Raw genomic sequence first — 23020 nt, forward strand, 5'->3', positions numbered from 1 at the left:
AGCTGTACACGATTCCTGAAAAAAAAACATCCCGAAACAAAATACAGGAGAATAAAAATTTCCTTTACATAAATAAAGACATTTGGACCGTAACTGATGCAGAAAAGGCACAAATTGTTGCAAAGATATTCACCAAAATGCAGGTAATGAGGTGTTTGACACTCAAAACTTTCTGGGGGAGGACACCCAGACCCCCCCCCCCCCACCCCCCCCAATTTTGAACAAAACCAATACCCTTGCCCATCAGTATCATAATTACTCGTCATCAAGAGTACTCAGCCTATTAAAAACTGTTGTACACTATGTCGTATGTGGCTTTAGAGGGAGTTCTCCAAAGTCTAAGAAAATACCTCTGATGATCAGGGTGGTCTCAGCTTGGTCTTATAGAACAGAAAGCATCATTTGTGAAATATTTTTAATATATATAGTTTTACATGTTTTATTATAACAATACAAAGCTTAATATGATGAAATGCATTCAATTACTACAGAAAAACCCCAATACAGATCGCCTTAAATATATTTCATAGTACACTGAGTCTGTACAAAAAAACCATTACGGTGGGTCATAGGAGGGTTGTCAAAATCAATCTTGACCCTTGGAATGTCTCACTGCAGTACTCTGGTGTCATAAGCTTCTGGGGATTTAACTTCTGTTCACACTTCTCCTAGTCCATATTGACAATGTTTAATTTACGGGATAGTACCAGTGCCGCTGGATGTCCCTCATTTTCATCTGGATGTCTGTCACCTTCCTCTTTCTTTTTGTTGGCGTTCTAAACCTCTGAGGACTATGGTTAATTGCTCCTCAGATCTCTGCAGGGTAAATCCAGACAGCTAGCTAGACTATCTGTCCAATCGGAGTTTTCTGTTGCACGACTAAAACAACCTTTGAACGTACACGTTCCACCAAAATAAGTTCCCTCCGGAGTCTATTTTGCAGAGGCACCGTGGCTCAGTCTGGTGCTTAGCGCCGCCCATGACGATTGTAATCGGTTTAAAGAAATGCCAATAAAGCAGAGCACGTTTTTCTCCCATCCAGGAATGCTGTGTGGACTAGGCAGACGTTCCTCCGCAGCACTGTGGAGGAAGGTCTGACAATGCAAGACTAGCCTACACATTCTTTGTGAGAACAGTGGTGGGGCGAAAGGCTCAACAGTGTTAGTGATGTGAGCAGGGCTTGGGGTTACTTGACTTCTTCAACACGGGACAAAAAATCACGTGGATTTGATTAAACTGGCCATAGCAGACTTTGTTTTATTATGAAATGTTTTTACCTAAGTTCAGTCCCTTGATAGACAAAAATGTTTAAAACATTAAAAAGTCTGACATTTGAGTCAAGTTTATTTTATTTACTGTATATAGCCCAAAATCATCCCAAAATGGGCTGAAGTCGCTAAATAGTAGCGAGAAAGTCACCCAGTTGGCAACTTTGGTAGGGAGAGACTGAGAAAAGCAGGGAGGAACTAGCCGTGCTAGCGCTAGTTGCTTTGGTCTGAATCATAGACTGTACCTTTGGTTTGTGGACTGCTGTTTTGAAGCCTCGGTTTGGCGATACGGGAGTCACCTTCTTGGTTTTTCTGCAAGCGGATGTGACGATTTTTGACGAGAGGGTGGAGCTGGGGAGGATGACAGGGCCATTATAGCGTCCCTTTAACCTCGGAACTGGAAATAACGTCACACCCGAGTTGAATGCGTTCCATTTACAAGTCTGATTTTCATTGTTTTCATTAGCTCTAGCCAGGTTAGCCACTGTTAGCAATACCAGTTTATAATAACTCATTAAACAGTTTTTTGTGCATACAACAGACAGATAGAAGATGGATAGGACTGCGTGAACGACTGATTTAGTGAGATACAAATAAGACAGAAGTGCTAATAACTGTATGTTACTACAGCTTTCACTGCTGTTGATGCACGGGGCAGCCATGTTGGATTTTTAGCTTGGGGTTACTCGGTGATTGTTCGAGTTCCAAACTCGGAAATATGAGGTCAGGGGGCATGTTTCCGACTTTGACCTCGGAAAATCCGACTTCCGAGTATAAAAGGAACGCACTAAGAGCCAGTGTTGTTTATGGTTGCAATGGCGCTGCGCTAAGCTAAGGAAAGTCGCAGATTTTCAACCCTTCTATAGTGAGTCAGTGAAGATTTACCGGCAGGTAAACACAGACCTCTGGGTACTACCGCCATTCATCAGAATGTACAGCGGAACAGGAAATCTGCAGACTTTCTCATTCCCAGCTAACGCTAGCGGTTGCTAGCTAACTTGGTTGTCAGAACGCTGAACAAGAATTCCTTAAAAATTTTTAGGTGACCAAAATGTTCCAGTTAACTTTGCTGAAGTGAAAGCACACAGTGAGAGGGTCAAAGTTTAAGAAAAAAACAAGTTGAGGTCTATTTTAATGTCCACAGTGTTAGCATGGTTAGCCTTGCCAAGCCTCTAATAATAATAAATTGAATTTATATAGCGCTTTTCATGGACTCAAAGTCGCTTAAACTGTCCTGATGGTCTTAAAGCATCCACTGCTTCATCCTCTATTTTAAAATAAATGGGGCCATTATTGACTAAATGAACATCGTGCTGTATTGAAGAAGACATGAAACTAGTGATAGAGAGGGTGAAATAAATAAAAGTGACATTATGACAAGTTGTCATTTAAGAAAAACTTCACCTTTTAAATAAAAACCTATTTATTTATTTATTGAACTATACTGACTCATTTACATATTTAAATGTATTTAGGCCTATATATTTATTTTAGGATGTATCTCATAAACATGTATTTATTTATTAAATATTGAATAAATGCCATTTATCTCAAACAAAAGTAAACATCAGCCCATACTTATTCTAAATTCACTCAAAAGCATTTTGATGCAACTCGATAACAAAGTGTACTGTTATATGATATAATGTAGCCTAATGTAAAAAAAAACACCAATTATACCACTACTCTAATTGTAATACTATTATTAATAACATATAGATTACACATTGTTACGAATAACATGAAGAAAGACTTCTGGGATCAGTAGGATCTTCTGATATATTTGATAATTTCATTAAAGTTGGAAATTAAGCCTGCATGCTTCTCCACGGTCTATTTGGGGCAAAATGATAGTAACCAGCGATTCAATTCTGTTAATGAACACGTAGGCCTGTTCAAATGTATTGACACATAACTGTATGAATTTAAATACAATGCAATTTACTGATTGTAAACTACAAAATGCAATCATGTTTCACGAGGGATTTTCCATATCTTGACGATAACGGAAACAAATTTAAAAAGTATTTTGTTCTCCACAGAAGTGCCCAACATGAATGGGCGGACACAAACAAAGAACACTCCGCGCTATCAGCCAATCAGGACACATTGTTGCACGCCTGGCCAATCAAAATAGAAGGCTGCGACAACACGGTTTCACCACCAGCCAATGGTAAGAGGCGGAGATGGGACGTAGTGCTGTCAGCTGTTCTTGTTTTGCTTCTCTTTTTTTCCCCACTTCTTTTCCTCCGGGGTCTGGATAACCGACCGGGGAAAAATAAAATAAACGCAGCGAAACTGAAATTGTATTCGATTCTAGCGGAGAAACGCGCCAGCTCTGCCTCGAGAGCGCCCTCACACATCACCGCGGACCACATTTCTTCCAAATTGGAGCCGTCTTCCGCCGACATCGAGCGAAGAGGTGCAGCCGATCCCAGGCCTCCAATCCAGGGCGGAGGGAGGGAAGGAGGTCGCTGGGAATCGGGATGGAGACCGGAGAGAGTGCCGGCGGGCCTGGCGGGCCGGACGGCCCGGACGGACCTGGCGGGCCGGACGGACCGGGGCTCCAGTTTGGCTGTGCCTCTTTCAACCAAGACTCCACGTAAGCGATCAGGCAATTCATTCACAGATAAGAAGCGGATGAGTCAATGAAAGCAACCATCCTGCTTGATTTGTCCCCGAAATTACACAAATAGGCTACATAAATCGAAATATTCATTTTAGTCACTTAAAACGGAGCCATGTAGCCTAGTTGATACACCCTTACCTATTTTCATACAATTAAAGGGACACTCCACCAATTTTACATAGGCCTAATCAAGCTCAGTTTAGCCTCCTTTTTGCTGACTACATATTACTACCACATAGCCAGTCTTGTTGCTATTTTTATAATTCGTCATGGCTTTTATAATTTTGGAGAAGCTTGCGGAAGAGAAGTTTGAGAAGACAACCCTGATATGTATCTTGGGTTGTCAGCTTGTAATAACAACAGACAGCAATATACTGTGTATGGCTTTGGAAGGAAGGTGTTTGAAGATATAATATTAACTAGTAATATATTAAGTGCCAATGACATGAGCCAGTCACCGGTCGCCTTGAGGCAGGCCCCCAAAAGTAAACCCAACTTTACAGCAGAAATAAACATGTTTACAGCCTGGAACAAAAAACTGTTTTAGTCTCTATAGCTAATTTTTTTCCTTCCGGACAACTTTATGGGTTATGTATGTTTTTTTTTTAATTTATATCTTACCTTTTTAAATGATATACCCTTGGTGGGTGTCGCGTTGAGTGACAGGTGCATTCACAGGAGACTGTAGGCTTCATTCAATCCACCTCAGTGTTCCATGCTCCACCATGCCTTTATTTTGGATACGCAGAGAGCCAAAGCGGCTGTCCCTACCCGATGTGAGTCGAGTGCAGTTGTGAGTCGCGCATGCTCAGATTTAAACGGTTTACGGCATAACGTGTCATGCTGAAATTTGTGAAATCCATAAAATAATCTACTTTTCTCGTTACAAACAATAAGAAGATGGAAATCATTTCAAAAAATGTTTTAGCTATCTATGATTGTGTGATTGCTAACGTTAGCTCAAAAGGCCATTCAAGTGACAGCCTTTGTTGTGTTTGATTGCTAACTTGCAGCCAGCAGTGAACAGACTTCGTTATGTAGGTCCATTTTTATTGTATTGACATTTACAGAAGTCCCTCGTTAGCATCTTGTAGGCTACTTGTCGCAAAGTGACGCGTGCGCAACTCACATCTGCACTCGACTCCCATCGGGTAGCGACGGCGGCTGTCAGTACCCGATCCGTTCCACCTGCACAATCCGTTCTGCGCATGTGTAAGATGACACGTATGCCATGACGTAGGCGGAGATGATAATGCTGCGTTCATGCCACCTCGAAATAACAGGCACCGCCCCACTGGTTACGTTGTTTCTGCAGCTAGATTCAGTCTAAAATAACGTTAAGTTAAACTTAATGGGAAAAGCAAGCTACAGCTAAATTAAGACATTACAGTAATAACAATAAAGACAAGTATTGAGTGATTGTATTTTAAATGAGCACAAGTAAAGTAGAACTTACGTAACAGCTGTTATATATGTTAACGTTTATTTTCAAGTTTTATTTTGAGGGTCTTTTAAAGTTTACATGCTGTCTCAGCTAGCGGTTAGCCGAATTAGCTGTTAGCTAAACTAACGTTAGCTTAACTGTGGAGGCTAACGGCAGACCGCTGCAATGAGCTAGCGGTTAGCCAAATTAACCGTTAGCTAAACTAACGTTAGCTTCCCGGTGGAGGCTAACGGCAGACCGCTATAATCACCTAGCGGTCCGCCAAATTAACCGTTAGCTAAACTAACGTTAGCTTCCCGGGGGAGGCTAACGGCAGACCGCTATAATCACCTAGCGGTCCGCCGAATTAGCTATTAGCTAACTAACGTTAGCTGGAGGCTAGCGTGTGAACATCTTGCGCATGCGCAGAACGGATCGTGCAGGTGGAAGCGGTGCCGTTATTCCAAGGTGGTGGTGGAATGAACGCAGCATTATCATCTGCGCCTACGTCATGGCATACGTGTCATCTTGCACATGCGCAGAACGGATTGTGCAGGTGGAACGGATCGGGTACTGACAGCGGCGTCCGGCGCTGCCAAGATGGAGCCACCGGGGACAGCCCACTTGAGCTTCATTTTGTCTCTTCAGCTGTAACATTTCCTAATGTTGCTGTACAATTAATTGTCTCCGAAATAATTGCGATTAACAGTATAATTGTCTCTGTCAAAATATTTATTTATGTATTACTTTTTTAAACAAATTACATTTTTGAATTAATCCCAGGAGACATCTTTTGGTTATATATCATGGTCATGTGATAACCAAATGTGTGTCATGTGACCCAGATAATGTAATAACACAGGTACACAGTCTATGTCATAAAACAGTTTTTCTAACTGTACCCCCCCCCCCTTGCCATTTTTGTTGCTATAAACGTGTAGAGGCTCAAGTGCCACCAATTAGCATAGCTTTAGCTAACAGTCCGACCAATAATCACTTATATAATAACATTTTGGCATATCTAAACAAACAACAATTACCATCAACAGTCAAGACCTTAGCTAATGTTAGCAATTAATTTTGGTTAAACAAAGAAACTGCAATTATGTAAAATAAATTGACAATTAGACAATTATGTAATAATTGTTACAGGTTCAATGGAGATTCAACCATATTTTATACAGTCTATGGTGATAACAGGGAATTGGGAGGCTTAATGTCCAGGCTTAATGTTTTTCATTCACCACACTAGGGCCATGCTAGGATATATATGTATGTATATATATATATATATATATATATATATATATATATATATATATATATATATATATATATATATATATTAGTGCTGCACAATATGAGGAAAATATGTAATTGTAATTATTTTTACTTATATTGTGATATATGATATTGGAGGGAGTGATAATTTTTGTATCATTATTCTCATTTTCATTGAAACATATCAAAATCCAAATGATTATAGTGTGATTTTGCGAGGATTTATTCTGTTGGTAGGCAGGGACGTCTCCGCAGCACCACAACACTTCATTCAGAATGGTTTGACACATATTTTGCCTTTAACAAGATTTGGATATTGCACTAGTCCATAATGCGATTTGGATTATATTATATTGGATTATAATATTATATTGTATACAGTATATTATATAAATCGGTCTCTCACAACTCCCCTAGTTTTAACCACGTTAACCCTAATTCCATAATAAGATGCTGCCCAGTGTAACCACGTTATCTTCTTTTGATGGCTGTAATAGCGCTACTGGATCATTAGGGCTTTCCCAGTGCCTTGCTCAAGGGCAGTGCCTGCCAAACAGTTGCTCTAATTTAAGGGTGTAACTCATATTTCATAGAATCTCACACTGTAAGCAAATGCCAAGTGCTAGTTCTTCGATATGTTTAGTAGGCTCCACTCATTGAGCATTAAACAGGATTTCCATTCAGGCCTGCCTTTGACCTAGCCTGGAAATCCAGACCCAAATCTGAAAGATTAAGGATCTGGCAAGCATGCATTTGAAAATCTCACTGCACGCAATTGGATAACACTACAACCAATCCCAACAATACATGGGGTGACGTATCCAGAGCCCCAAACGCTTAGCTACCAGCGGAGCTAACTGGTAGATTAAACTCATCAGTCATCTGTTTAGCTCGCCCCTGGCCCGCCTATATCGGATACACCGATGTGATTGGTGCAGCTCGGCTACAAATCAAATGAGCATCATTACTCAATGCCAGAGTGACTCGCTGAGCAAATTCAAATTGTGCTCTCGCGAGAACTCTGGATTTCTAGGGTACCTTTGACACGTTCATTTTGTCAAAGTGCTGAGTAATCCAAAGATCAAGGGCATAACTTTGGGTTCAACATTAGGGTGTGGGGGGTTGAGATCTATCGCTATATAGTTAGGTCCCGGGACAAAAAGTAAAAAAAAAACATCGGAAAAAAGGTGACAAATATCGGAAAAAGTGACAAAAACTATGAAAAAAACAAAAACAAAAAGGCAACAAACGTTGAAAGAATTGCCAAAAAAAAATGATTACTGGAATAAAGGCAACAAAAACGTTAGAAAAAGCAGCAAAAACATTTAACAAAAACTATAGCGAAAGCCTAGTAAATTTCGCCTATGCCAGAGACGATAGGGGGATATTGTCAAAGAAATCAAATCACAGAATTAGTTAAAGTGCTGTGTGTATTCAAATGTATTCTGTCTGTCTGGTTGTGTACTTGACTCACCTAATTATTCATCTCCAGTATATGTGTCAGTAACAGTTTTCACACAGTGGAGGAATGCATACTCTATTTTTACGCTTTGTCTCCAGCATATAATAACTCATTCAATTCCCAAATATCAACAAACTCTTTACTTTACAAAAAAAAAAAAAGGGAGGTTAAGAGAGAAAAAAGACGCACGTCACACAGTCACTTTATTCTGCACAGGCAGTATAAATGTGCTGTATTCTGTGCCGAGTCCTGCAGGTTTCCTCCTGCTCAGAAACAGGATGAGACAGTTCAGGAATGTACAGCTGAGGAATGAAGGCACAGGTGGACATTAAGAAAATTACACGTGTAAAAACAAACTGATGTCTTAAGTGCCCATATTATGAAAAAAATCACTTTTTCTGGGATTTGGGGTGTTATTTTGTGTCTCTGGTGCTTCCACACGCATACAAACTTTAAAAAAAAATCCATCCATGCTGTTTTGAGTGAGATACGGTTTCTGAATGTGTCCTGCCTTCAGTCTCCTAGTGAGCTTTTCAAAATCGGCTCGGCTTTCTACGTCACAAGCCGAAACGAGCTGGCTAACCGCAACCGTTAGCATGCTAGCGTTAGCGTTACCTCGTTCTCAATAGCAAAGCACTTCTACAACACACACAAGTTCACCATAATCTACCGTAGAACTACTTACATGTGCACCCTCGTTTAGAAGAAGTCTCCCAGCTAATCCTGCCTTGTAACTGACCAAAGTTGGAGAAACAGGCTTTCTTTTACTGTCTCTAGAGTTAGCTAGCTGACAGGATCTACATCTGAGCTACTGTGCATGTGCGAGTGCAATCAAAGATAGTACAGAAGAAGAAGAGGAAAAGAGGTCTCACTCTGTAGCTAAAACAGAGACCAGGTGAAAAGAGGAGCTACAGCAGTGAGAGAGAGCTGTGTAGAACAACAAAAATATGGTGTTTTTTGAAAATTAAACCATGTAAACCTATTCTGGTACAACCTTAAAATACAATTATGAACCTGAAAATGAGCATAATATGGGCACTTTAAACCATTTGAACTGTCTGTTTTGACTTCAGGAGTCGAGCCGCCATAAGATCTATAATGATGAGTACGACCAGGTAAAAGACGGGAAGAGTTGCAACGCTTGTTTGACAAGAAGGGCATTCTGTGAGAAATAAACTACTTTCTGTCCTCAGCAGAAAATGTTAACCTATAGTTATTGTTTTTTTGTAAACAGCGATGATGTGTTTTGAGGGTGGAGCATAACCGTTGGCACAAAGGGACAGTAGCCGTGGCGTCTATCGTTTTTCCAACACACTTTAAATGAAACCACGGCCACTGAAGCCTCGACGGCTGCGTTCGTTCCCTAAAGAGCTGGGCCATATTGAGAAAAATCTAACGTCACAAAATGTTTGACCAAATAGATCGATGTTGAAGCGAAATTGTAGGATCGACTATTGGTGCTTTCACAAAACATTTACACAATGAGAGTTTTGATAAATATTCACCAATAATGTGGATACAATGACTAAGTGGGTAAAGGCAAATAATGCCAATAATGCCAATGATGCCAATAATGCATTTGGCATCTCTCCAGCTACCAGTCCACACTCCGTACTTTGGTCCGTACAGGGGACTTGAACCAGCGACTCTCTCATATTGATGTTGATATAATATCGACATATTGCCCAGCCCTACTATTTTGCAGAGCCACGGTCGCTGTGTCCGGAGCTTAGCCTCGCCCAGACCATTGTGATTGGTTTAAAGCAATGCAAACGACTCAAAGTGCTTTTTTTCACCTCCTATCCCAGAATGTATGGGTGGTGTAGCCAGACCTTCCACCACAGCACTGTGGAGATAGGCTAAAGTAGGTCTGGCAATGCGTGACTAGTTATCACATGACTGAAATTCCATACTTAGATAACTAAGTATGGAATAACAACTGAACTGCTGCATCTGAGGAAGACTGTTAGATAGAGTTAAAAAGCTCCAGAATTTTTGTTTGTAAGTGGACCAAGTTGATCTTTTTTGTCAAATCACTTGTATTTGTTGTGAGGGTTCACTTCAGCTTGACCCTCTTGTTCCCAGTAGAGCTCACTTCGTATACAGTACATGATGCATTTCACCTAGGGTTTCTCGACTATGGAAAAAATCCTTAGTCATACCATCATTTAAATGGTAAATAAAAGGTAAACAATGGCACAGTAAATTCAATATGGCTGACTGCCTTGAAGTTAAAAAACAGTTAAACAAATCAAGAGTGATTTTCCCTTTTTAAACATAAGACAAAATAAAATTGACTTGCAAGACGCAAAATAAATGTTTTTCTCGGTCACATTGTTTAAGGATCGTTAGGAGCTGAAATCAAGAGCAAGATTTGATTAATTGCAATGTCACCATTAGGTGGCTCTCCAGGGGAGACTTGTGATGATGAGGAAGTGAATGCACCCCAAATCAACAAAATTAGACATAGGTCGATTCTGTCCCTGCTAAGAATGGCTGTAATTAAAATATAAAGAGAAATTAGGGCTTTACACTGTAGATGCAATCTAGTTGTACTGATGGTGTGTGTGTGTGTGTGTGTGTGTGTGTGTGTGTGTGTGTGTGTGTGTGTGTGTGTGTGTGTGTGTGTGTGTGCGTGTGTTGCAGGTCACTGGCTTTGGGAACAAAGACCTGCTACAAGCTGTTTTCTCTGACCATGGTGGAAAAACTGGACTGTATCCATGAGAGTGGTGAGTATGGAGCTCTGACTCTGCACTTTGCATCCATGTGGGCTAAACAATCCATCCACATTTAGTTAAGAACTACATTTCAGTGTAAAGTTACTAAACACAAGCTGTGTGTCGAGTTCTTTGACAAACTGGTTAATTATATAACACAGCTCATTCAAAGCCTGAAACTGTTACAATTGAGAATTTGCTGAATTTATCTTTTAACCTGTACTATTTGTCATAAAACATGAACATCAGAATTATCCATGTATCCCTGGTGGATCATTGAGTTTCCTTCATTGCAGCGTCCGTGTTAAACAGAAAAAGCATTGTGCATTTGCAAAACTATGCATTGTGTAAACTGATCTGTCCCAGACTCAGGTTTCCCTAAAAGGAACACTGTTGTTTATCTCCAAATGGACTTGTCTGCCTGCCTCTAACACTGTTAAGATTATTCTTTCCATGAAGCCATTTTTTAGCTTTGACACAACAGTCCCTCATGTTTTTACCGGTACACACACACTCCAGCAAAATGTTTCTTCTTTTCCTAGTGTATGTCTCTGACTACATATTTAAAGGTACAAAATAACATTTCTGCATAAAAAAACAACAACTGCTGGTTGAGTAGCTAATGCTAGTGCCTGTTGGGTAACACTATAAGGTTACGACATTGCTCAACATGCTCAAGTTATTTTTAGTATGATTGTTTTGACCATGGTTAACAGCACTGGGCTAACCAACGAATAAGTTGATCAGTAATGTTAGCTGTATAGATAGACGGCTAATCTAATGCTAATATAGCCAGCTAGCACACCCTGGTCTTTTTGCCTCATTCCCACGGCGCTAAGAGACTTCAGTCAGACTTCAGCTAGCAGCTAGCAGCCAGCCACTATCATTACAGCAATCCAAAACCAGCCAGTAACTCCATTGCCGGGTGCTAACGACACTAATGGCAGTTTAATGAACTGTCAAGAAACAGACCATATCAGACCCAGGCACCCAAGTCAGAACAGCGGCCATCGTAATGATACGTCTCCGTTAAAATTACCAGTGTTCGTGCCAAAAATCTCCTCCCTGCCGAATTTCTCCCCCCTTCGCGTTTAGCTGTCTTTACAGTTAGCTAAATTAACCCGAAAAAAAGGGGGTTAAGGCACCAAAACGAGTAGTTAGGATTACAAAAAAAATGAAGGGGAGATAATTCCGGGTAGCTCGGAGATGTTCTGCTGCTGTACAATGTAGGCTATCGGAAGTCCTTGCCGCGAACGGAGAATTAAAACTACAACTCCCATAATTCCACGCAACTTCACAACGTCATCAAAAGTCCGTGATTACCATCCATTGTTTTGATTGAGAGACCCCAGTATAAATACTGTTGAAGTATCAAAACACTCAATCCACAAAGAAATGCACAAAGCCAGTATTCAGAAACTGTACCTTTAAACGAACCAATAGGACTATTGTACGGTTGTGATGTCCAAACTATACTATATATAATTAGTTAGTAAGTTTTGCCACAGTGCCGTTACAGTCATTCCCCGGCTGCAGTGACAGTGCAGAGAGACCATGTAGAGTGTAGTGCAGATGCGAAAGTCCCAGAAACGCTGACCACTGGGAGCAGACTAGGCTTTTTCTTCTGCAGGAGGGCTTAACGTGACAGGCGCTACAACAGGGCGTTTCAGACAGAGGGGGAACATTAAAGTATGTAGACATGTTCTAGTAGAAACCCAAAATACAAGTATAAACCTGAAAATGAGCAGAATATGGGCCCTTTAACATTCCATTCCATAACATTTTGATGGAAACACCGCTACAGTCACAAGTTTAATGTGGGAGGAAACCCAACATTAACCAGGTTTCTGCTAAATCAGAGTATGATCTCATCAGAATATGAGCTTAACATAATTATGATGTATGTACACAACCAGACTTTAGGAATAACTGGGCAAGGAAGGGAATTCTCCAAACAGAAGCGGTGATTATCTCAGAAAGGAGATGCCTAAGAAGTCTGCATCTCCACATTAAAGCGCTCACTGGGTTGTTTTTGGGTTTTAGTGGCTGGATGCTCAGACATGGCCGAGCTTGCTGTAATTACACAATGCTCATGGCATTTTAATCAGCAGTCTCCCATGGCAGAGTGTGTTTGCACTGTAGTGTCCAGTGTCAGGTCCAATCGGATGTTCTAAATGATATAGTCTGCTTTATGTCAACCTGACATGCTGGGGAAATGATCTGTGAGAGCTTAACATTGTTGATCATTTGTGTAAAGTTTTATTTGTATAGCCCAATATCACGAATCACAAAATTGCCTGAAGGGGCTTTTATCAGGGCATGCTTCAATACTTAAGGAGTATATTATATTATTATTATAGGACAAATTGGAGTCAAACTGACATTGGATTATGTCGATATATCTGTAAGAATTAAATGTGGCTGCCTTTCTCTTGAGGGAAGGTTTGTGTAGTTTAATATCTGCCTTTTTGGTCTAGAAGAAAGTTTGGAGAAGTCAACATTAAAGCAGCGTCCCTGTCCCTGCCTGTCTGTCTGTTTCCTGTTCTCCCCCAGCAGAGACTCCAGATGTCTACATCGTGGAGCGTCTGTTCTCCAGCAGTCTGGTAGTTGTGGTAAGCACCACCATGCCGCAGCGAATGAACATCTACCACTTCAAGAAGGGGACGGAGATCTGTAACTACAGTTATCCCAACAACATCCTGGCTGTTAAGCTCAACAGACAGGTTAGCTTCTCCATTCCATACCCACAATCCTCCAATATTACAGTGTATCCATATAATTCAGTACATCTTGGAAGTTCTTTACACACTTGTGTCTTGATCAATATATATATAATCGGGTATCATCAGCATAACAGTAAAGTTTATGAGTGTTGTCTAATAATTTTGTCTAGAGGAAGCACAAGGTGAATAGAATTAGTCCAAGCACAGAGCCTTGTGGAACACCATGGCTAACTTTAGCATGCATGGAGGATTCATTGTAAACATTAACAAACTGAGGTTGATCTGATAAATATGACTTAAAATTCCTTTAATACCAGTTAAATGCTTGAGTCTCTGTAACAGGATGCTATGGTTAATAGTGTCGAATGCAGCACTAAGATCTAGTAAGACAAGTACGGAGACAAGTCCTTTGTCTGAAGCATTAAGAAGGTAATTTGTAATTTTCAACAGTGCCGTCTCTGTGCTATGAAGCATTCTAAGTCCTGACTGAAAGTCAGGAGAGAAAGGGAAGATTAGATATAGGTCTATAGTTGGCTAAGACCTCAGGATCGAGAGTTGTTTTTTGAAGAGGAGGTTTTATCAAAGCTACTTTAAATGGCTGTGGTACATAACCTGTTAATAAAGAAATTTTGATCATAACTAGTAAATAACTGTTAACCAAGAGTAAAGATTTCTGTAAGTAACCTAGTTGGGATGGGGTCTAAGAGACAGGTAGATAGCTAAGCTAGAGAAATCTTTGAAGTTAGTCGATAAAGGTCGATAGTAGAAAAGCAGTCGAAGTATAAAGTACGTCAGGTCTTACAGCTGTTTCTAAGGTTCCAGTGTTTAAAAATAAAAATCGGTACCTGGTTGTGGGCAGGAGTTGAAGAATTTGATCTCTAATCGTTATAATTGTATGATTAAAGAAGCTGTTGAAGTCATCACTACTCAGAGCTTTAGGAATACATGGCTCAATAGAGCTGTGAGTCTCTGTCAGCCTGGCTAAAGTCCTGAAAGGAACCTGGGGTTGTTATAGTAATAGGCTGCTCTGGTATTTCTGAGGGCATTCCTATATGTCTTCAGACTGTCCAGTCTAAACGAGATTCATCCAGATTGGTGGAACGCCATTTACTTTCAAGTTTCCACGAGGTTTGTTTTAATTTGCGATTTTGGGAATTACAATGGAGCTAACTTCCTTTGTTTCATCATATTCTTTATTAGGGCAGCAACAGAGTTGAGTGTTGTTCTCAGTGAGTCTGCAGCACCGTCTACCAGTGATCAGTTTGGAGGAACTCATTTAACAAAAGAGTCCTCTGTTATATTGAGGCATGGCATTGAATTATATGCCGTTGGAATCACTTCCTTGAATTTAGCTACAGTACTATCAGATAGACATCTAGTGAAGAAACCTTTACCTAGTGGCTTATAGTCAGGTAATAAGAATTCAAAATGTATTTAAAAAAATGGTGTGATGATAAAGGATTTTGTGGAAAAACTATTAAGTCTTCAATTGCACCAAACTGAAACAATTAAATAATAACGAGTGGGATTTCAGCAATGTGAGCAATAGAAGCCCACCGGTCCGTGTACTTTTTCGTTCATTCGATTTTCATTTCATAAACAGACTTAAAAAATAAAAAACGAATGGTTATTTGATTTTCGTTTTAAAATACAACAATTGAAATTGAAATACAAGGCATTTTTTTCCTTTTCATGGTCAAAAGGGGATGGGAGAAATTAAAAATATGCTGTGATTTTCATTTTCTATTTCATATAACAAAAATAAAATGAAAAAAAAGGTTGTTTTTTTCATATTCAGAGACCGGATGTTCCATGTTTCCAAGGCAACAGCGCCAGCATAGTCTACCAGTGTTGCTTTCAGCCCAGGCTAAAATTACTTTGGAAACCTGTGCTCTTGATAATGCTTGGGGGGGAATTTTATTTCATAATGTCACATGTATTTATTCCCCTCTCTCCCTGCCTCCCTCTGACTCTCTGTCTCTACCCGCCGCAGACAACTTCGCCCCAATCGAACCAGCTGAGGAAACAGACTTTCGGTTCACGGCTGTAACGTTACCGTTACGCCACCGTTAACAATCCCAGCAAACTTTCTGTTGCTGATCTGGCAGAGTCACCGGCGGTTCGGGATCAGATCATGGGGATCTGACCTCCGGTGCTGGGTCTATTCTAATATTAGCTGCTGTTGCAGCTAGCTAGCAATAGCCACCAGCCCTGTGACCTCGGTCCCCGTGGTTCGCTCCCTGGTGTTGACTGACTCTGGTCCGTCTGCAGAGCTGGCGTTACCCGCTCTAGCTGAGCTGGGAATCTGCCGCGCTCGTGATTTATTCATATTTTATTTTATTTGCAGATAGTGATATGCTATGATGCACTGATGTCAGGCAGGCTTGCTGCTGCTTTTAGTCTGAGTCTGTGAGATAACCAAACTTCCTTTAAATATAACGTGCATATAAATAGATGGAATAAATAAAAGTCCCTCGAAATACATAGTAAAACATACATGTATTTAGGCTATTGAAGTATTATGACTAAAGCCTGTATTTCATGATCTATTTCATAGCCATATGTATATTTATGTAAAGGGGGCAAAAACGGAAGTTATAGGCTACAGATTCCCTCAGCTGCAGCCGGGACATTCTAAAACGCTTAACGCGAAAAAAGCTTAACTTTAATGTACCTAAACAATGATCAATCAAATATCAGTCAGTTATCAGTCAGATAACGTCCATACGACTTTGGGTTAGATTTTTTGATCACTGTTTATAAACAGTGATCAAAAAATCGCTTAACGTGAAAAAGCTTAATGGTTAACCACGTTAAGCTTTTTCCTTACAATTCCCTTAATGAAGCAGAAACCCTTAATGTCAGCTAACGTCCATAATAAGTTTGTACTTTGGGTTAAGATTGTTTTTTGTTTTTATGAGTAGAAGAAGAAATATGAGAGAATTTGGTAAGTAATCCTGATCATTGCGCATTGCTCATTAATCGGCGCCAGCTCTGCAGAGTCAGTCCGGGAAGGGCGAGCAGGACCGAGAGTCACGGGCTGGTGGCTAGCTGCTAGCTAGCTGCAGCAGCAGCTAATATTAGAATATTAGACCCAGCACTGGAGGTCTGATCCCTATGATCTGATCCCGAACCCCCGGTGACTCTCTGCCAGATCAGCAAGCTTAACGGCAGCAACAGAACGTTTGCTGGGATTGTTAACGGTGGCGTAACGGTAACGTTACAGCCGTGAACCGAAAGTCTATTTGCTCCGCTGGTTCGACTCTCTTCGGGCGAAGTTGTCTGCGGTGGGTAGAGACAGGGAGGCAGGGAGAGAGGGTAATAAATACATGTGACATTATGAAATAAAATTCCCCCCAAGGATTATCAAGAGTATAGCTAGCTAGGTTTCCAAAGTAATTTTGGCCTGGGCTGAACACTGGTAGGCTAGGCTGGCGCTGTTGCCTTGGAAATGACAACATCCGGTCTCTGAATATAAAAAAACAAGCCTTTTTTCGTTTCTGTTTTCGAGTGATTTTATTTTTGTTATATAAAATAGAAAATGAAAATCACAGCATATTTTAAATTTCTCCCATCCCATTTCGACAATGAAAAAGAAAAAACGCCTTGTATTTCAATTTCAAATGTCATGTTTTAAAACGAAAATCAAATAACCATTCGTTTTTTGTTTTTTAATACCTGTTTATGAAATGAAAATCGAATGAACGAAAAAGTACACGGACCCCCACCCTTATGGAGGATATTTTTATTCATAATTCAAATTGAAAGTCCGAAGAAAAATCAAAAAGAAATTACACTGAATATATTATTTTACCGGTCCGTGTACTTTTTCGTTCATTCGATTTTCATTTCATAAACAGGTATTGAAAAACAAAAAACGATGGTTATTTGATTTTCGTTTTAAAATACAACATTTGAAATTGAAATACAAGGCATGTTTTCCTTTTCATGGTCAACAGGGGATGGGAGAAATTTAAAATATGCTTTGATTTTCATTTTCTATTTTATATAACAAAAATAAAATCACTCGAAAACAGAAACGAAAAAAAGTCTTGTTTTTTCATATTCAGAGACCGGATGTTGTCATTTCCAAGGCAACAGCGCCAGCCTAGCGGTCCGTGTACTTTTTCGTTCATTCTTTTTTCATTTCATAATCAGACTTAAAAAACAAAAAACGAATGGTTATTTGATTTTCGTTTTAAAATACAACAATTGAAATCGAAATACAAGGCATTTTTTTCCTTTTCATGGTCAAAAGGGGATGGGAGAAATTAAAAATATGCTGTGATTTTCATTTTCTATTTCATATAACAAAAATAAAATGAAAAAAAAGGTTGTTTTTTTCATATTCAGAGACCGGATGTTGTCATTTCCAAGGCAACAGCGCCAGCCTAGCCTACCAGTGTTGCTTTCAGCCCAGGCTAAAATTACTTTGGAAACCTGTGCTCTTGATAATGCTTGGGGGGGGATTTTATTTCGTAATGCCACATGTATTTATTCCCCTCTCTCCCTGCCTCCCTCTGACTCTCTGTCTCTACCCGCCGCAGATAACTTCTCCCCAATCGAACCAGCTGAGGAAACAGACTTTCGGTTCACGGCTGTAACGTTACCGTTACGCCACCGTTAACAATCCCAGCAAACTTTCTGTTGCTGATCTGGCAGAGTCACCGGCGGTTCGGGATCAGATCATGGGGATCAGACCTCCGGTGCTGGGTCTATTCTAATATTAGCTGCTGCTGCTGCAGCTAGCTAGCAGCTAACCACCAGCCCTGTGACCTCGGTCCCCGCGGTTTGCTTCCCGGGACGACTGACTCGATCTGGTCCGTCTGCAGAGCTGGCGTTACCCGCTCTAGCTGAGCTGGGAATCTGCCGCGCTCGTGATTTATTCATATTTTATTTTATTTGCAGATAGTGATATGCTATGATGCACTTATGCACTAGCTGCTTTTAGTCTGAGTCTGTGAGATAACCAAACTTCCTTTAAATATAACGTGCATAGATGGAATAAATAAAAGTCCCTCGAAATAAATATAAGTAAAACATACATGTATTTAGGCTATTTAACTATTATGACTAATGCCTATGTTCATGTGTATTTCCTCATTTATGTATTCCATGATCTATTTCATAGCCATATGTATATTTATGTAAAGGGGGGCAAAAAGCTACAGATTCCCTCAGCTGCAGTAGGGACATTCTAAAACGCTTAACGTGAAAAAGCTTAACTTGAATGTACCTAAACAATGATCAATCAGATATCAGTCAGTTATCAGTCAGATAACGTCCATGACTTGGGTTAGATTTTTTGATCACTGTTTAGGTACATTAAGCTTTTTCCTTACAATATCCCTTAATGAAGCAGAAACCCTCAATGTCAGCTACGTCAATTGGGTTAGATTTTTGACAGTTTTCAGTGGTTATGAAAGAGAAATTTGGTAATCCTTGATCATTGCTCATTGATCGTAGAGCGTGTAACGCCAGCTCTGCAGAGTCAGTCCCGGGGAGCGAACCGCCAGGACCGAGGTCACAGGGCTGGTGGCTAGCTGCTAGCTAGCTGCAGCAGCAGCAGCTAATGTTACAATATTAGACCCAGCACCGGAGGTCTGATCCCCATGATCTGATCCCGAACCCCCGGTGACTCTCTGCCAGATCAGCAAGCTTAACGGCAGCAACAGAAAGTTTGCTGGGATTGTTAACGGTGGCGTAACGGTAACGTTACAGCCGTGAACTGAAATTCTGTTTCCTCAGCTGGTTCGATTGGGGAGAAGTTATCTGCGGCGGGTAGAGACAGAGAGTCAGAGGGAGGCAGGGAGAGAGGGGAATAAATACATGTGGCATTATGAAATAAAATTCCCCCCAAGCATTATCAAGAGTATAGGTTTCCAAAGTAATTTTGGCCTGGGCTGAAAGCAACACTGGTAGGCTAGGCTGGCGCTGTTGCCTTGGAAATGACAACATCCGGTCTCTGAATATGAAAAAACAAGACTTTTTTCGTTTCTGTTTTTGAGTGATTTTATTTTTGTTATATAAAATAGAAAATGAAAATCAAAGCATATTTAAACTTTCTCCTATCTTATATCGACCATGAAAAAGAAAAAACGCCTTGTATTTCAATTTCAAATGTATTTTAAAACGAAAATCAAATAACCATTCGTTTTTTGTTTTTTAATACCTGTTTATGAAATGAAAATCGAATGAACGAAAAAGTACACGGACCTTTTTTACCCCACTACTAGGAATAATCAGGCCATAATTGAATTTAAAAAAGAAATTAAAAAAGCAAAGTTGAAATGTAAAATTATAATTTGAAAATGTAAAGTGACAATGTAAAAAGTCACTCAAGTTTCTTATTTCCATTGCTATTTTCAATGTCATCTTTCAATTTATATTTAAGCTTTGCATTTTAAATTTGTCATTTTTTTATTGCACTTTACATTTTCAAATAATCATTTTACAATTCAACTTTACTTTTTCAATTTCATTTTTTTTTTTTTTTATTCAATCATGGCCTGATTATTTCTAGTAGCGTAGTAAAATAATAATACTTTTAATTTGATCTCTTTTCATTTTGTCTTTGGAATTTCAATTTGAATTGTGAATAAAAATATCCTCCATACACCCTGAGCACATTACACTGGAGTGTAATGACCTGAGGTGTGCTGTGTCTTGCAGAGGCTCGTGGTGTGCCTTGAAGAGTCCATTTATATCCACAACATCAAAGACATGAAGCTCCTCAAGACTCTGCTCAACACTCCGTCCAACCCCTCAGGTACAGTAAGACATTAATACCAAGAGACGGCAACTGCAAGTATGTGGTTCACACACACAAACGCACACTTTCTGTGGTGCTGTGGTAGCTGGGTTTGTTGGCTGAAAACAACTTTTTGAAAGGCCCTGGACACCCACACAGGTGTTTTAGTTGTTCTGGCTGATTGGAAGTCTTCCCAGGACTTCTTGGGTGTGTAAAGACTGATTGATTGACATCTTTCTGAGCCTCCTGTTAGCTTTGTTGCATCTGTGAGGGCAGGACAAATGACACCTTTATCATCCTTATTGGAAATTTGTGACATAATAAGTTCCCATCAAAGCTCCGGCCCACCTTCAACGTGAGCAGAGGTCTAATCAGCCAGAATAACTGAAAACAACTGTGTGGGTTTACAGAGGCTTTAAAGTGCCCATATTATGAAAAAATCAAGTTTTCTGCGATTTGGGGTGTTCTTTTGTGTCTCTGGTACTTCCACACGCATACAAACTTTGAAAAAAATCCATCCACGCTGTTTTGAGTGGGATACAGGTTTCTGAATGTGTCCTGCCTTCAGTCTCCTGGTGAGCTGGTCAAAATCTGCACGGCATTCTACGTCACTAGCCGAAAGCATGCTAGCGCTAGCATGATACCTCGTTCTCAATGGCAAAGCACTGCTACAACACACACAAGTTCCCCATAATCTACCATAGAACTACTTACATGTGCACCCTCGTTTAGAAGTCTCCCAGCTAATCCTGCCTTGTAACTGACCGAAGTTGGAGAAAGCCTTTCTTTTACTGTCTATGGAGCTAGCTGACATGATCTACGATCTGAGCTACTGTGCATGTGGGAGTGCAATCAAAGATAGTACAGAAGAAAAGATGTCTTACTCTGTAGCTAAAACAGAGACCTGAACACAAGGTGAAAAGAGGAACTGCAGCAGTGAGAGAGAGCTATGCAGTACAACAAAAATATGGTGTTTTTTGAAAATTAAACCATGTAAACCTATTCTGGTACAACCTTAAAATACAATTATGAACCTGAAAATGAGCATAAGATGCACGCTTTAAAGGATAATTCCAGTTTAAACATGGCTCTTATTGTCAATAGTAAAGCGTGACATAACAGGCAGAGTGATGAATGTTACTTGGTAATCATATAGATATAAATCCCTAAGCCACTGTTTGTAAAACATATCATGTGCCTATGTCTGGTTCAAAAGGATTCTTTCTCCCTTGTCGCAGGTCTCTGTGCTCTTTCTATCAGCCATTCCAACTCCTACCTGGCGTACCCCGGCAGCGCCACCATTGGGGAGATCATAGTGTATGATGCCAACAATTTGGTAAGAAACATGTCATCACAGAACATCTCAAATGATATGCTACATCCTGTAAATACAGATACACATGTATGAATGTGGGCTTTGTGTGTATGTTGTCTTTCAAATATGTCGAGAATCGTTCATCCAATCTACTTCTCACTTGGCTTCCTGGGTACCCAATGAAATTGCCGTTTGGAATTTGGAGCAGTTTGGACAGCGTTGGATATTAATGAACTGTGAATAAAACTGAACGACTGCACAATAACTGTTGAGGGGAAAAAGCACTGGCACATACACCCACATTGCTGGCTGAGTCCGTTTTTGTACTCTGTCCAGTTCAGGTGACCCTCATGATGGGCCAGATGGGTGGCGCCATGAGTCCTTGAAGTAAATAATAATAATAATAATAATACATTTTATTTATAGGTGCCTTTCAAAGCACTCAAGGTCATCTTACAAGAAAAAACAATATACCAAGTTAAAAAACAATATAACAAGCGTTCATAAAAAGGTACAGGGCATATTTACAAAGCAAAAACAAAATCAGACCAGCAATTGTTGTGAAGATATATTCAGTGATCAAAGAGAATAAGCCAGTTTCAAAAGGTGTGTTTTTAGACGAGATTTGAAAATAAATCCCATTTCTCTGCCTCCCTCTGGTGATCCTAATGGCATTTGCAAATTTCCACAGGCTGTCCTTGATCAAAGCATTCCTTAGTCGACGAACACTCATACGATTTTGACAACTAATCGATTAGTTTGTTTTATCCACAGATCTGTAAAACTGAGTTTCTCCACAAATAATCATGCAAAAGCTCCACTTTAAATCCTGTGTTTATTAGAGATGTGCCGATAGGTTTCTTGGAAATAAATCATTCAGCATGAAAAAGCATACAAAATGACTGAGCGACTAAAGAAATCTCAGCAACGCAGTAACAGCATCTCCTGTCATGATATAGTGACAGTTTGAGAAAATATGACAAGTTATTTTTATGAAAGCTACCAACTATAGCTTCAATTCAAAGTTCAAAAGAATTAATTTCATATTTAACGTTTACATATATTTCAGTTTTAAATATAATTTACATATAGTATAGAAGTATGCTGTCGCGAAAAATGAAGCTGTTCTAGAGATCTAGTTATTTAATGTGTGGATATACATTTTCAAAAAAAAAGACCTGAGCTGTAATAAATGAGACTCATCCTTTAAAAATAAACCACAGTGGGTCAAAACTCTTTCAACACTGTATGTACTTTTTACTTGAATGTCACACACCTGAAACTAAATATTTTGCCCGAACACGAGTTGACTCAGGGGACGATACTGGGCACACTGTTTTTTCTGATTGCATTTTCTCGTAAGTGTTTTTTTAGGTCATCTCTTCCTCTCACAGTGTTCGGATACTTGTTTGTCTGACATTGTGTTCTCTGATGACACCTTGTCTGTACGA

General features: G+C 39.9%; 2 protein-coding genes across 3 annotated transcripts in view; one reads left to right on the top strand and one right to left on the bottom strand.

The window, feature by feature from the left end:
* The window catches only part of LOC120575010 (glucose-6-phosphatase-like), a 71081-nt gene that overhangs the window by 23700 nt on the left and 24361 nt on the right, over window positions 1–23020 (bottom strand). The gene's annotated exons all lie outside the window — the stretch shown is intronic.
* The window catches only part of wipi1 (WD repeat domain, phosphoinositide interacting 1), a 31273-nt gene continuing 11734 nt past the window's right edge, over window positions 3482–23020 (top strand). Inside the window, exons 1-5 of one of the 2 annotated variants that reach the window (XM_039825568.1) lie at window positions 3482–3870; window positions 10710–10792; window positions 13334–13503; window positions 20176–20272; window positions 21493–21590. In XM_039825568.1, coding sequence (XP_039681502.1) covers window positions 3755–3870; window positions 10710–10792; window positions 13334–13503; window positions 20176–20272; window positions 21493–21590 — 564 coding nt within the window. In that variant the 5' untranslated portion in view covers window positions 3482–3754. The remainder of the gene's footprint in view (window positions 3871–10709; window positions 10793–13333; window positions 13504–20175; window positions 20273–21492; window positions 21591–23020) is intronic. The other variant, XM_039825569.1, reaches the window with a different exon arrangement.

This window comes from Perca fluviatilis, chromosome 15, assembly GCF_010015445.1.
Source record: "Perca fluviatilis chromosome 15, GENO_Pfluv_1.0, whole genome shotgun sequence".
NCBI classification, from domain to species: Eukaryota; Metazoa; Chordata; class Actinopteri; order Perciformes; family Percidae; genus Perca; species Perca fluviatilis.